This window comes from Trachurus japonicus, chromosome 9, assembly GCF_045865225.1.
Source record: "Trachurus japonicus isolate A0001 chromosome 9, Traja_1.0".
Classification (NCBI taxonomy): domain Eukaryota; kingdom Metazoa; phylum Chordata; class Actinopteri; order Carangiformes; family Carangidae; genus Trachurus; species Trachurus japonicus.
In genome coordinates, this window is record NC_140915.1 from 38,115,299 (window position 1) to 38,130,451 (window position 15,153).

The following is a 15,153-nucleotide window of genomic DNA, read 5'->3' on the forward strand; positions in this document are numbered from 1 at the left end:
CTGGAAAGAGACGGGTAGGCTACGCAGAAATAAAGTGAGGGGGGATTGACACGTAGTTCCATTATTATCTGAAGCTCTCAGGCAACATAATCACCCCTAAAAATACTATATATTGGTGAGAAATGAAGGAGGAGGAGGGGGAAAAAAGACGTGTAAACGGCTATTGATTTTTCTAAACGGTTATGATTTGTTATCCGTGTACCCTTTCACACGTGTAGATGTTGACACCCCTAATCAAGACGTTTTCAGATTGTGGCCTTGTAGCCAAGCTCCCTGATTGTTTTTTCCCTTCGGTTTTTTGTATTGTACCATTACAAAAGATTTAATGATCATTACAAAACATTTGTAGTTGCAACAATTTTCCAGGAGAAGAGGTACCATTTTCTAAATGAAGACAAATGGATCTATTTTCAATGTCCTTGTGTGTGTGGCGTTAAAGCAGATATCAGTGGAATGTTTTTGTTAATATAAGTCCTAAATAGTCCTATTTTCCGTCAGCAATCACTTACATGAAGTATTTCAGCCTAAACACGAGTCTCTCCGTCACTCTGCTCTGCTGTAACCCGAGGAGAAAATTTTCCTTGTGGGATACAAGTGTTATCCAATGAGGGGAGAGAACGGCATGAAGGGCTGTGTGTGCAGCCAAGGGATGCGCGTGAATGTGGTGACGTAGCACGAGGACCAATTGATGCCTGACAAGGGCGGGGGCTGCTAACTCATGGTGCGTTCAAGGAAACTCGTACTTTGTGTTTTTCCTTCCTGTGAAGTCATACCAGTTCGATCTGGTACGAGTTCACGGGTCGGAAGTTACGAGTGGCCGTTATAGGGAACTTTCACAGACAACAGGACGGTAAAAACACGAGCTACGGGTTACCTGGGACGCTACCAAGTCGTAGTTGTGACTTGAAGCTGTAACTTACGGTTTCAAAAGCCTGCCTTGAACACAGCATTAGCCGAAACGGCCGTGCCGCTGTTATCTGCTTTAACTTACTAACAAATATAGCAACATTTGGACAAATGATAGCGGCCTCACCTAGAAGAGCATAGGGATGGGCATTTTCATTCATTTCAATATAGAAGTACTCACATTTCCTTATGAAGGAGTACTTAAATACTTGCAAATGTATTTATTTATTAAGAACAGTTTCAAATGTGTATATATTTTTTAAAATGTTTAATCATTACTGCGCTATTGCAAGTTGTAAAATGCTATCAAATAATGTCAACATACCCAAACCCTAGAAGGTAGTTATCAGTACAGTCCTTTGAGTGTGACGTCGGCCTTTCTCTAACGCACACCTCTTTATGCAGACCACATGGCAACTATTCTGAATGAGCTTCAGCTCAGCCAAAATCACTGCAGTCTCACTTCAATACATCTTTGCTGGCTTTTGTCAGACAACATCACATAGAGTGAACTATGTTATAATTGGGGCACAAAATGAATTTGAATTTGGGGTTTGCAACTATCCTTCTATAGGATGAGCTTCAGCACCCCTGTGACCCTGCACAGATAATCAATTTATGGAAGGATAAGTTTGTGAATAAACTACTTTTAGCATCTACTTAACTGTTATCTCTAGACTTACCGTACCTGATTGAAAGTATTTCATACATTTTTCATAGATACATCTGTTGGGAGGTTAAACATTTAAACATTGTCTTTTTGCTTAGTTTGGCGCACATAGTATATACACACACACACACACACACACACACACACACACACACACACACACACACACACACACACACACACACACACATCTTCAGCTTTTCTGCCACTAGGGGGCAAGAAATATTTATATCTTATTGCTTGCCCATCATTTGTGTTGATTCATACAAAACTAATTGCACATTCCGAGTTTTAATACCTTGGCTTTGCATGTGATGTAACTGTCTAAAAAACATATATTGAAAAACAGTATTAGTATTAGTTGCAGGCCCACTGATGCCAGTTCCACTGACTGACAGCTTGATACGGCTCAAAACAAAACAAGGTGTCAGTGAATAGTGGGAAAAAGACACTAGCCTAGAAGTGAATAATGTTTTCCTAATGTGGTCACCCCATGTCTGCGTATCAGTGATGTACGTGACTGTTTTGTTTGTTGGATTGTTTTTTTTGTTCAAAGAGCAAGGTGAGTTCCTGGCCCTTGATCTTGGGGGATCCAACTTCCGGGTGCTCCTGGTCAAAGTGATGGCTGATGGTGAGCGAAAGGTGGAGATGGAAAATCAAATTTATGCTATTCCTGAAGAAATCATGAGAGGCAGCGGCACTGAGGTAAAAGACACACACACACACACACACACACAGCACACTTTGTTCAGCTCTTGATTAATAATAGAAAAAAAATCTTCCATTTTCTTCCCCTGTAGTTCTTTGACCACATAGTTGATTGCCTGTCCAAGTTCATGGAAAAGATGGGCATAAAGAACAAAAAACTGCCACTGGGCTTCACCTTCTCTTTTCCCTGCCAGCAGACCAAGTTGGATGAGGTGAGACATAAGGGTCCTATCTTACACCTGTCTATGCTAATTTCAGTTGATAGAGTTGTCGTTTTTTCACTAAATATTTCATGTTTCAATTCGAAGTCCAATTGTGTGGCCCTTCACTTACTTAATTGGAGTCAATGTGGCCCACTGGAAAAAAATATTGCCCACCCCTGGTTTAAGTGCTTCCAAGTTAATAATCCCTTACAGGTGGTACCTGTTAACAGCCAACCACAGCAACAGGAAGAAGGAGAGGTTATCAGTAAAGTGCGTTGCTGCGATCAGGGCCGGCCCTGTACATCTGGGGGCCCTAAGCAGGATAAAATTGGGGGCCCTGCCTCACAGTGTATATATGTACCATCAAATATTCATAAAACCAGCTACCGTATGCAACCCTTGCATATTTTCTCTATCAACATGATGGTGAGCAGATATTTTATTACTAATTAGAGTCACTGAAACACTTAAAGTTAAAATTAGAATAAATGGAATTGATAATGACAGTCTGCCTGATACTTTCAACGCTTTCTTTTCACGTTTTGAAAGGTCTGACCTAACTCCCGATCTTTCCAGGTTAAGGAACTCCCTGATACCTCAAAATGATATAATGATATCTCAAGATGAAGTCATGGTTCTATTTAAGAAAACCAAAAAGAGTAAAGCTCCAGGTCCTGACAATATTTGCGGTCGCACACTGCACCACTGCGCAGAGCAACTTAGTGGTGTTTTTAGTCATCTTTTTCAGAAGTGTGTTGACACATGCACTCTCCCCTCAATTTGGAAATGTTCCACAATTATTCCCATTCCCAAAATTAAAAACCCCCGTGAATTACAAGCTTTCAGACCTGTGGCCCTTACTTCTCTCGTGGTGAAAAATTTTGAGAAAATTTTGAAATGAGGTTCTTTCTCTTGTGGTAGACAGACTTGATCCTTTTCAGTTTGCCTACCAAAGAAATAAGGGAGTGGACGATGCTAAGCTTTTTATTCTTGATAACATATACAAACACCTGGAGAAACCTAAATCTCATGTCAGGCTTTTATTTGCCGACTTTTCTTCGGCTTTTAATAAGATGCTACCACATATTTTAATCGAGAGACTAGCGTCTTATTTTAATTTGCCTAATCATCTTTTAACCTTGCTTTTAAATTTTTTAACTAACAGGACACAGCGGGTTTTAGTCAACGGGGTCCTGTCCAAAACTCTGATCTCTAATACTGGCTCACCACAAGGATGTGTCCTTTCCCCATTACTTTTTATTCTATACACTGATAGCTGTAGGTGCCTTAAAGCTGACAGCTTCCTTGTTAAATTCTCAGATGATACGGCTCTGTTGTCACTTCTTCAAGGCACAGAGTCTGATCACGGTAGTGCTCTTCCTGATTTTGTTAAGTGGTGTGACGACAGCTTCCTTGACCTTAAATGTTTCAAAAACTAAGGAATTGGTTATTGATTTCAGGAAACACAAGGTAAACACCACTGTAAGCATGATCCATGGGGAGGATGTAGAAATTGTTGATTCATACAAATATCTGGGTACTCTGTTTGACTCCCAGCTTAAATTTGACATCAACACCAATTCAGTGGTCAAAAGGGCCCAACAGAGGATTCATTTATTGAGGAGAATCAGTTCCTTCGGGGTCTCAAATTCTATTTTATGTACTGTGTACTCTTCATACATTGAGAGCCTCCTTACTTTCTCTTTCATCTGCTGGTTTAACAGTCTGGCAGTGAAGGACAGGAACTGTTTAAATAACATTGTGAAAGTCTGCTCGAAAATTACTGGCACCCAACTGACTGACTTGAACTCCCTTTGTAGTCCTTGGGCCAAGACCCAAAATTTCACATATCGGTATCACCTGGGAGGGCAAATTCTAGTTGTGATTTTTTTATTCCTATACACTCCTAGATTAAAGCAGAAGTAAGCGATCCGGTCGTTTTGGCTAATGCTGCGTTCCAGGCAGGCTTTTGAAACCGTAAATTACAGCTTCAAGTCACAACTTACGACTTTGTAGCGTTCCAGGCAACCCACTCGTGTTTTTCCGACCTGTTTTACCTGTGAAAGTCACTATAACGGCCACTCGTAACTTCTGACCCGTGAACTCGTACCAGATCGAACTGGTATGACTTCACAGGTCGGAAAAACACGAGTTACGAGTTTCCTTGAACGCACCATAACAGTCCTCGTCCCTGCGTCACCACATTCACGGCGTTCCTTGGCTGCACACACAGCCCTGCATGCCGTTCTCTCTCCTCATTGGATAAAAACTGTAGGATACGAGAAAAGTTTTCTCCTCGGCTCAGAGCAGAGCAGAGGGACTGAGAGACCCGTGTTTCGGTCCAAAGTGTAAGTGTAAGTGATTGCTGTCGGAAGATATAACTATTTAAGACTTATATTAACACAAATATATCACTTACTTCTGCTTTAAGTTTTGATATGATAGACCTTGCTGACTGGCAGCTTTATAGTATTTATCACCTCTTAAAGTAATAGACTGTTGCTGTTCAGATAGATAGATAGATAGATAGATAGATAGATAGATAGATAGATAGATAGATAGATAGATAGATAGATAGATAGATAGATAGATAGATGGTGGTGCCGGCTCATAGAACAACCATGTGGTGTGCACATTAAAACACTGGATCCAGATATCACTTCAGTCCTTTATTTTGGTAACTGAACAATGATGAACGCAGATCAAGAAAATGTGAATAAAATGGCCGTAGCCAGCTATGAGGTCACCGGGTAAAAATTTCAGCGAGAAAAAAATTGAAGAAGCCACAGCCTAAATAGCATGATAACCATATCGGTCATCTTTTATTTTGAAACGACACACGGGAAGTTGATGTATCGGTAGAATGCAGAAAACTTGAATTGAGATGACAGGCGCCTTGGTTAAGACGTGTGTATGTGTGTGTGTGTGCATGGGGGTGCCGGTGTTGAGATCCTTTATCCACTAATGGAGAAACCTTAGAACTGTAGTGGTGAAAAGACAGAAATCCGGAAGGGGCAAATACTTTTTCACTGCACTTTATTTAATGGAGAGGGAACAACAGGCTACCTGATGTTCTCAGCTGTAAACGGTAGGTTAATAAAAGGCTGAAAACCACAGGACATTTCCTGCTAGTCAGCGGTATAAAGCTCAGTCAGCCTCCTTTCATATCAAATCGGTCTATAATAATAATAATAAACTGCCCCATGTGTTCAGGCTAACAGTCCTCACTGCAGGTGCCCCCCCCCCCAGTCTATTTCAAGGCTACGGCCCTGGTTTTGAATGTGAAAGCCCTGTCAGTTAAGTATTTTTTTCTCAGGGCTTGAGGCAGCGGATATTCTAAGGTTCTTCCTTCAAGTTTCTTGGTCTGTTGCCTCACTGTACAGTACGAAGCTCAAGTTGCTTGGGCTCTCCCTCCAAGCCCAGATATTCTGCTGTAGGTAACAACATTGTGCACTCCGATCCATCATCTAAGATGGCATAGGTATCAAAGGTTTTTTCCTTGTTAGATAGTCACACTTTAACAACTTTGGGCCTTTCTCAAACGAAATCTGGTGCAGACACCATGAAAATGAAACACTATAATTCCTGTGACAACTGGCCAAGGTAGTCCAGGTCAGTCCCAGGTGTCAATCACAGGCTACAGAGGTTCAGGGAAACGCGTAGGCACGTGTATTACTGTAATATTATCATTGATGACGTATGACACGCATTGCCAGGAAAGGTCCGATCTGTCTGTTTAGACTGCAGACGTATTGGCAGATATCCTATTTGTATCTGATTTATTTCCACATATAACGGGGGCCTGAATCTGATCTGACAATATCCGATTCCATGCGTATGTGACAGTTGACGGGTCCTGTCACTATGCCTCCAATTGATCATGCGCCCTGGCTACTTGGCCAAAGGATGTCCCTTTGGGTGACTGGCAAGCGCGTGTGACTCTTACCCGGAAGGTGTGGGTTCAATCCCCGCCCGGGCCCTCTTCACCTTGCCACACGTATTTGTCCTGTTTACACGTTCATGTTACAGATCCGATCTGAGCCACTTGAGAGGAAAAAATCGGAATTGGGCCACTTGAACCATGCAGTGTGAAGACAGTCTTACTTGAGCCACTTCCAGATTCAGGAGGCTGTGATACAGGTGCCGCTCTGGCCTGTGGTTGTTGGGGAGGCCTGCCATAAAGTAAAGTCTGTAGATATCTTGGAGGCATTCTCTCCCACTGTGGCCTTTCTCCTTGCTCTCTCCCATCATGTTACTGAACGAGTCATGGGTCCATTTTCCAGCACGGGTGGGAGCATGGCATCCGGCTCGAAGGACCATGAAAAAACTATGATGTGTGATGTCCAAAAAGAGTGTTAAATGACTTTTAATGTGTTATTGGCCGTCTGTGTTCTTTTTGGAATTAATGACAATCTGCCTATATGGGAAAACAACAAAATGCAAAAAAAATAAATAAAAAGCTGCTCCTATGAAAAGGCTATCATATTTTAATTTACTTATATTGACCCTAAAAACAATTTAGTATAGGTAAGGTTTTGCCCACTCAAGTGATACCGGTATCTGGTCTGGCCCAAGGACTATTGGGAAAGACGGGTCTCACAAATGGCAGCATGCATCATTAATAATCAGAATCATGTTCTGGCCTGTGAGTTTATCTTGATGCCGTCAGGGCGACGCTACATGCAGCCTCTTAGGAAGACCAATCGCTATTCAAGGTCTTTTGTGCCTTCGGCCATTAGTTTGTTGAATGCTCAGCTGGCTTGAAGCTGTAGTTTTTAGTACTGTTGTTGACAGTGTGTTTTTTACGTATATTGCCCTCTCATGTATTTATTACATTTTTGTATTTTATCTTATCTTACTTGATCTCAAACTTGCAAATTTGCACTGTCCTTGCACTTCCTCCTCAATTGTATGTATGCTTGTGTATGTGATTATGATGTGGCGGTCAGTTGTAGAAACAGAATTGCCCTATGGGATAAATAAAGTAATCTCAACTCAACTCAACTCAACTTAAAGCTGTCTAATTGCACTTGTAATTTTTTCTTCTACTTTGTTTTTGTCTGAATGTTAATGTTAATATTGTGAATGGCAATAGCTGGCTCCAAACCTGCAGTATTAAATCACTACTTTTGATGTAGCAGAAAGATAAAAGATTCTACAAACGATTACAGTTTGAACAGATTTATTTTCTTTAAATTATCTGTACAGCTAAATTCTAGAGCCCTTAAAACAAAACTTCAGTTGAGAAGAAGATAGAGGATGTTGGTTGGTCAGCAGCATCATCAGCAGTAACCATTGGAGCTGTGGAGAAGATTAGTAGATTTTTTTCAGCCACTTGTGTACACACAATTTAATTTTCCAACAGAGATAAACATATTGTGGCAACAAACAAGAAACTTACCAACTGTATGACTGGAACCAGCCACAGGGGATGAGGATGTGGCAACATGACATATCTAATCAGCCATTAATAAATGGGTGATTGATCCTTTATCCCCTCACAGGAAAACAGTTGTTATCTTTTCACTGTAAACAGACCTTAAAATCAGCCAGGACATGTGAACTGCAGCAGGCTACATGTAGCAGCTAGCCAGCTAAGTGAGCTAACACAAGCACCGACATGTTTTTTTCGGCTAAACGTTCATCTGGTAAACATAACATTAATTAGCCTTACCTTGTCCTTGTTTTTTTTTCATCCTCGACCTTCTTCTTTTTCCTATTTTCCGCACCTGACGGATATATCCTTTTGGACATCGTCGCTGTCCAAAAGCTAATCACCTCCTCGCAAATCGCGATCTCAGTGAGTGAGTGAGGGAGGGAGGGGGGAGAGGGGGGGGGAGGGGTGGTGCGCGCTCGTTGCCGGACAACGGCCACAGTCTGCGTTACGTTTACGTATGCGTGTCACGGTCATTGTTGCCAGTTGGGTCAAGGGTTACTGTGCGTTCACACCAAAAGCTTCCAAAGCGTCAAAAACGCCGGAAGTCAATTCATTTTCAATGAGCGCCCGGCAACACTGAGCGTCCAAAGCGTCAACAGGCGTCGCCGCGCTTCCAAAGCGTCCAAAGCGTCACCAGATGAGAAGTTGAGCCGTGGTTAACTTTAGGGTAATGAGCTATGACGCGGTTAAGCGGCAACCGGCGGCAGCCTGTCAGAATAGAGATGTCCGTCGGCTGCCTTTTTTTTCTTTTTTTTGTATTTCGGCTCCCCAATGACCAGCGCGAACGAACTTTGACGCCAGTCACGTGACAAGCGGCCAAAGCGGCTGAAAATATTTGCCGTTTTGGGAGCTGTCTTGTCTGACGCCCACCCTCGAGCGTTTTTGACGCTTTGGAAGCTTTTGGTGTGAACGCACAGTTACACGTTGCCGTTGTCAGAGACGGTTAGACAAATGATTGAGCAAAGTTTGGGGGCCCCCTAGTGGCTGCGGGGCCCTGAGCAGCTGCTGAGTTTGCTTATAGGGAGGGCCGGCTCTGGCTGTGATTAGCCTCTGATTGGTCGCAACGAGCCGTCCGGCGGAAGTCCCGCCTCCGTGCTGCAGCTTTCACAGTCCGCCCGGTAAAGGGAAACAACAACAAACAACAGGAACCGAACCATGGATCTATTACACATCCGTGTCTTGAACTGAACAAAAGAATAAATATCCGTCAACGGTTGCCGGCCGTCGTTACACCGCGGTCCCAAATCCAGTTTCCAACCGGCAATATTTTCCAAGCGCACCATTGCTACGGCGCCAATCACAACGATTGTGACTGGTTGAAAGAATTCCAAAAGGCCGGAGCGTTTTTTTTCTCTGATCGCAGAATCATAGGCGGAGCAGCCAGACCCTTCTTCTCTGGGGCAGGGTCTGGCGAGCGAGACTAAGTTGATAGTGACTTTTGTGTTGTGAACATTACTGTTAGAAATAAATATGTACTATGTATGTAACCTCACATCATCCTTGTACTGGGTCGGCTGGGATTGGCTGAAGGAAGAATGTACAGTATATTATCTTGGACTAAAAGGAATTTAGTTTTTGGAAGGTCACATAACTGGGATTTTTAACACATAGCAAGCAGAAGAGTTAATACAAAAAATGACAACACACAAGGTGATAACTTAGAGGCCAAATACTACAGAAGCAGCTTCTTTCTTGTCAAGGTTGAGACTGACTGTATTGCTGCTGCACAAGTATTATTTTCATGTTTCAAAGGTATTCAGAAAAGAAAATGGAATTTGAGCCCACTGTGTGTCTAATAACTCATCTATCAGTCAATAGCCATGTTTCCATCCAAAGTGATTCGAATTACTGGGAAATTGCGCATCAAAAGAAATTCGAATCATGTGTGTTTCCATCTACGGACTTTGCACCCCCCCCCCGGTCTGATTTGAACACATTAGCGCGATTTAGCGCATATGTTTATTACCGTCATAACGCGACCCGTGTGTGTGGGAGAGAGAGAGAGAGTTGCGCCGCCCCAGACTTTATTAATGATGGTTGATAAGTTTGGTTTTTACTGAGGAGGAACTATGAAGAACTGTGCAGTAACATCATTATGAAGGTGTGTGGGGGCTTTTATTTTGCCGTGGCAATGCGCCACAATTAATTAATTGTTGTGTGACAGCGGAAACCCTGATGTTGTCTTGTGAGTGAACTGCAAACACGGGAGCAGACGGGGTGAAAGTGGCTACGTCACACTCGATTCGCATACAGCTGTTTCCATCCCATTCGAATCAACCAAAACCCGGCCATAGCGAGCGTATTTCATTTTGTGCGAATCAGGGAATTTTAATGCGAATCACGGCGTTTCCATCATCATTTTCCGATGCGATACATCTCGATGCGCATCTAAACAGCTGATGGAAACGCACCTAGTGTTGTGACTCTCGGAATACGCGGACATCGTTAAACTTATACTACTGTTTAAAAAAATCTGTATTTGGATAAACTAATATAATAATAATATAATATAATATTAAACTAATATAAACACTGTTATTTATGTTATGAATGAAATTTTTATGTGAAAATGAAGTATTATGATTTGGCACTACTGAATTAAGCAATATTACCCGAGAGGGTGTGCTTTAACGTCATTTGAGCACGACGGTGATGCGGTCAGGACCGAGGCGCTTGCGCCGAGGTCCGCAAGCATCACCGAAGTGCTCAAATTACGTTTAAGCACACCCTCGAGGGTAATATTGCGATTATACAACAATTACCAACAAAATAAAGCGTATAATTAAATAAATATTCATGTTGATGGACGTTTTGCTCTCAAAATTTTAAAGTTTTTTGCGAGTGTGCTTCCCGTTTCCATGGAAATACATGGGGTCTGACTAATAACTGAAACACAATCAGTCACGTCAGTAGACTCCTATGTGTAATGGAACCTAGTTCACCTCTACAGCAAATAGTCCGAGCCTTAGTAACGACCTAGCAACAGAAATGATTTTCTAGTCCCAGATGAGTGAACTCTGAGCTGACGTTCATGTTTTAACGCGGTCTCGGACTTTCCCGAACTAAATCAACACTGCACAAACTCGCCCAAGTTATAACAAAGATACCGTTTCTTTCCTTTCACAGATGTAGCTTCTACAACCGCAAACTCTGCATGTAAATGAAGTTATAGCGCCGTGTCGCCGACACAGCTGATAGAGAAAGCCAAACGATTACTCCAGATTATTTAAAAGCCCCAAAGGCGCAAGCAAGAGAGAGGGAGAGAGAGAAACATACAGGTCATCACCTCCGTTTTATCCAATGAAATATTCAGCTCCAGGCCATATTTTTAAAAAACATATTCACCGCGATCACAACTCGTGTCTCTCCGACTTTGTAACGTTACACACAGGGAGGGAGACAATCCTCTCGGCTGTAACGGGGAAGTTTACAATATATTAACAAAAAATAAAATAAAATAATTGTTCTATAAATATGACTTTGGCAGCTGTCAGGAACAACCTACAGGAGGTCAATGTAGTTTGTTATTTTCACGAGTAATAAACGTTTCTGAAAATAAAAGGGGGAAAAGTCCATGTTGCCATGGAGATGTGTAAACAACATGACATGGCGAAGTAATATTTCCAGTGATGAGTCAGCCGTGCTGTAATGCTGATTTGAGCACGTTCTAAATGTCTTATTGACCAATCAGATTGCTTGGTCGGAACTACTTGTTGTATAATCATTATTATTGTCTACCTTCTGATCAGGCTAAAATAAAATGGAATAATCCTGATTCTGCTCCATGTCTGTTTTTTTTCTGTTTGCAGAGTGTTCTGCTGTCTTGGACCAAAGGCTTCAGGTCAAGTGGAGTAGAGGGGAAAGACGTGGTCAGCCTTCTCAGGAAATCCATCAGAAAACGAGGGGTAATTGTATTATTCAGTGTCATGGTTCATTATTTACTATTTTAGCCAATCAAACATTTCAGTTTGTCACGGGTGACATTGACATTGATTAAGGGCAGAGCAGTAACCAAACACTCTTATTCCTACAGCAGGTGGTATGTCAGTGCACATTAATGAACATTAATAAATGTAAAGGTGCCAGTGTTGGCCAAAGGCTAATTTCAGACTGTAGTCCTCCTGGCAAGGTGTTGAACGCCATTAAAATGGACAACAAGGACATACAGTAGGGAACATAATTCATAACAACAGGAAAAACACAAGAAACACAAAGACCAGCACACAAATTGGAATGTAAACAAAAACCAACAGACAATAGAACTACAAGATGGGACAATTAACATGACACTACTATAAAAAAACAAAAACAAAAAAAAAACCAGGAAGTATAGTGCAAATAAATAAATTTAGGTGAGATGGACTGTTTACGATGGATAAAATGAGATAAAATGGATGGAGATGCAGCAATGCAAAGACCAGAACAGGGTTTCTTGATGGAGTTGTGCAAGGATGGGTTGAGAACACAACAAAGCCAAACAACGAAACCAAATATAATACAGTGTAATAAAGTGCTACAGTGTATTTGGATACAGCTTTGTGGGAGACCGCATTGGCAGTTCAACCCAACCTCCATCAACAAACATACATACAGCGGGGAAAATAAGTATTGAACACGTCAACATTTTTCTCAGAAAATATATTTCTAATAGAGCTATTGACATGAAATTTTCACCAGATGTCGGCATCAACCCAAGTAATGCACACATACAAAGAAATCAGAACATTAATGTCCATAAATTAAGTTATGTGTAATAAAGTGAAATGACACAGGGAATAAGTATTGAACACATGAAGAAAAGGAGGGGCAAAAAGGTATGGAAAGCCAAGAAAGCAGCTGGAGTTTGTCAGTATTTAGAATGTAATCCTGTCTCCTATCAGTGCAAAGTAATATCTGCTGGTTTAGTCCTGATTGATGCCTTTTAAAAAGGTTTCTCACCACCAAGGTGTCAGACAAGAAGTATTGCATGATGGGTAATAGCAAAGAGCTGTCTAAGAGCTGTCTAAAGACCTATGCAACCAAAGATTTCAGACAGAAGAGTCAAAACAATAATCAGAAGGGTTCCCTAACAGTCCAGGACACTGGTGGAGAGCTTCAGACAGACCTGGGATCAGCAGGTACAGTTGTTTCAAAGAAAACAATAAGTACTGCACTCAACCGCCATGGCCTCCATGTCTTGCATGGTGTGCGTGCATGGAGGCCATGGTTGCGTAGGTCTTTAGACAGCTCTTTGCTATTACCCATCATGCAATACTTATTGTCTGACACCTTGGTGGTGAGAAACCTTTTTAAAAGGCATCAATCAGGACTAAACCAGCAGATATTACTTTGCACTGATAGGAGACAGGATTACATTCTAAATACTGACAAACTCCAGCTGCTTTCTTGGCTTTCCATACCTTTTTGCCCCTCCTTTTCTTCATGTGTTCAATACTTATTCCCTGTGTCATTTCACTTTATTACATAACTTAATTTATGGACATTAATGTTCTGATTTCTTTGTATGTGTGCATTACTTGGGTTGATGCCGACATCTGGTGAAAATTTCATGTCAATAGCTCTATTAGAAATATATTTTCTGAGAAAAATGTTGACGTGTTCAATACTTATTTTCCCCGCTGTATACTGTACATATAGCTACATATTACGTTAACCTTCAAAGTTATCTAGCGAAACGTAACGTTACTGTTGCTAATGTCTTTTGAATTTTGTTAAGTTTTACGAGGAGAAACTGGAGATCGGCGGAGATAAAGCGTTAGCTTAGCTGTCGTTAGCTAGCTAGCTAGCTATTGTGAGTGACCAAAACAATGATTTTTCACCACTCTTGGTAAAAGTCATGTAATGCCTGTTCAATTGCTCTTTAGCCACGTCTGTCTTCTGGCACGGACATCATTTTTCTGATAGATAAGTTAATTCAAATTTACCTTGCAAGAAATTTAAATCTGCTTAATTTTCAATGGTTTCCAATGGGAGTTAACTATGGATGTATTATATTAACCCATTCGTCATTGTTTGTCCAACCTAGCAACAGTAACCGGGGAGGGCAGGACTTGACAAAGGGTCAATTGAAGGACCAGCGGCCGCAAATGGAACTGAATGTTGTGTCATTTTTTTAATTAGATAAAACTGTAGCAGATTTGACTAAATTGGCTCCAAACTATCCATGATATTGTGATAGAATGGCAGTTGCACTCGTGTGACCAATTGTATAACTCCCTCACTCTGTTTGTCTCTCAATCATTTGTCTGTCATTTGTCTCTGCGCTGGTCTGAAAATATATTGAATTAAATTTCTCTCCAGGACTTCGACATTGATATTGTGGCAGTGGTCAATGACACAGTGGGAACCATGATGACCTGTGGTTATGACGATCAGCTCTGTGAAATTGGCCTCATTGTAGGTGAGTTCAGTCTAACTGTGACTCATGACTGGTTCTCATTAAACCAATCAGTGACCCTTTTCCTCTTCTATGGAACCATCTGTATTGTTTCTCTGTGTTTTTCTCTACTGTGTTATTCTGGTTTTCCTTTAATATATCACCTGTGCTGCAAACTGAAATTCTATATGTTAATTCCTGAGTTCTTGTAAATCAAGGATAGACAGTCCACTCCACCCACACAGATGTTCTCACATATTTTGCTTTGTTTTACCTGTCTAAGACTTCACATATTTTGCTTTGTTAAGACTGTCTAAGACTTCGCATATTTTGCTTTGTTAAGACTGTCGAAGACTTCACATATTTTGCTTTGTTAAGACTGTCGAAGACTTCACATATTTTGCTTTGTTAAAGCAGAAGTAAGCGGAATATTTGTGTTAATATAAGTCTTAAATAGTTCTATCTTCCGACGGCAATCACTTACATAGAGTGTTTGGTCCGAAACACGGGTCTGTCAGTCACTCTGCTCTGCACAACACCAGAATCTTTAAACGTACAGTAGGCGTATTCCATCAAAGTCGCTAAGAACATCCAACATGGTGTAATCTTGAAGCGAGAATTAGCGCGAACTCCAAACCAAGCCCCGACCCGTTCCAAATGAGATCAGCTGGCTCCGCTTCTAATTCACCTCACCTGTAAGCCTCACCTCGTCCAAGCCCACACCAGTCGAGTGCCGAAGATATCATAAAGTGGCCCAAATCAAAGGAAATGCATGCACCCAAGCTTCTCCACAGCAGAGCAAACGCTGTTGAAAGGAGATTTATGATAAATATAAGGAATGTACAACAAGAAG

General features: G+C 41.5%; 1 protein-coding gene across 1 annotated transcript in view; it reads left to right on the forward strand.

The window, feature by feature from the left end:
• Nucleotides 1–15,153, forward strand: part of hk2 (hexokinase 2) — a 43,030-nt gene that overhangs the window by 5,391 nt on the left and 22,486 nt on the right. Inside the window, exons 3-6 of the mRNA XM_085787781.1 lie at nt 2,133–2,281; nt 2,377–2,496; nt 11,734–11,829; nt 14,225–14,324. Of these exons, the coding sequence (XP_085643907.1) occupies nt 2,133–2,281; nt 2,377–2,496; nt 11,734–11,829; nt 14,225–14,324 (465 nt within the window). The remainder of the gene's footprint in view (nt 1–2,132; nt 2,282–2,376; nt 2,497–11,733; nt 11,830–14,224; nt 14,325–15,153) is intronic.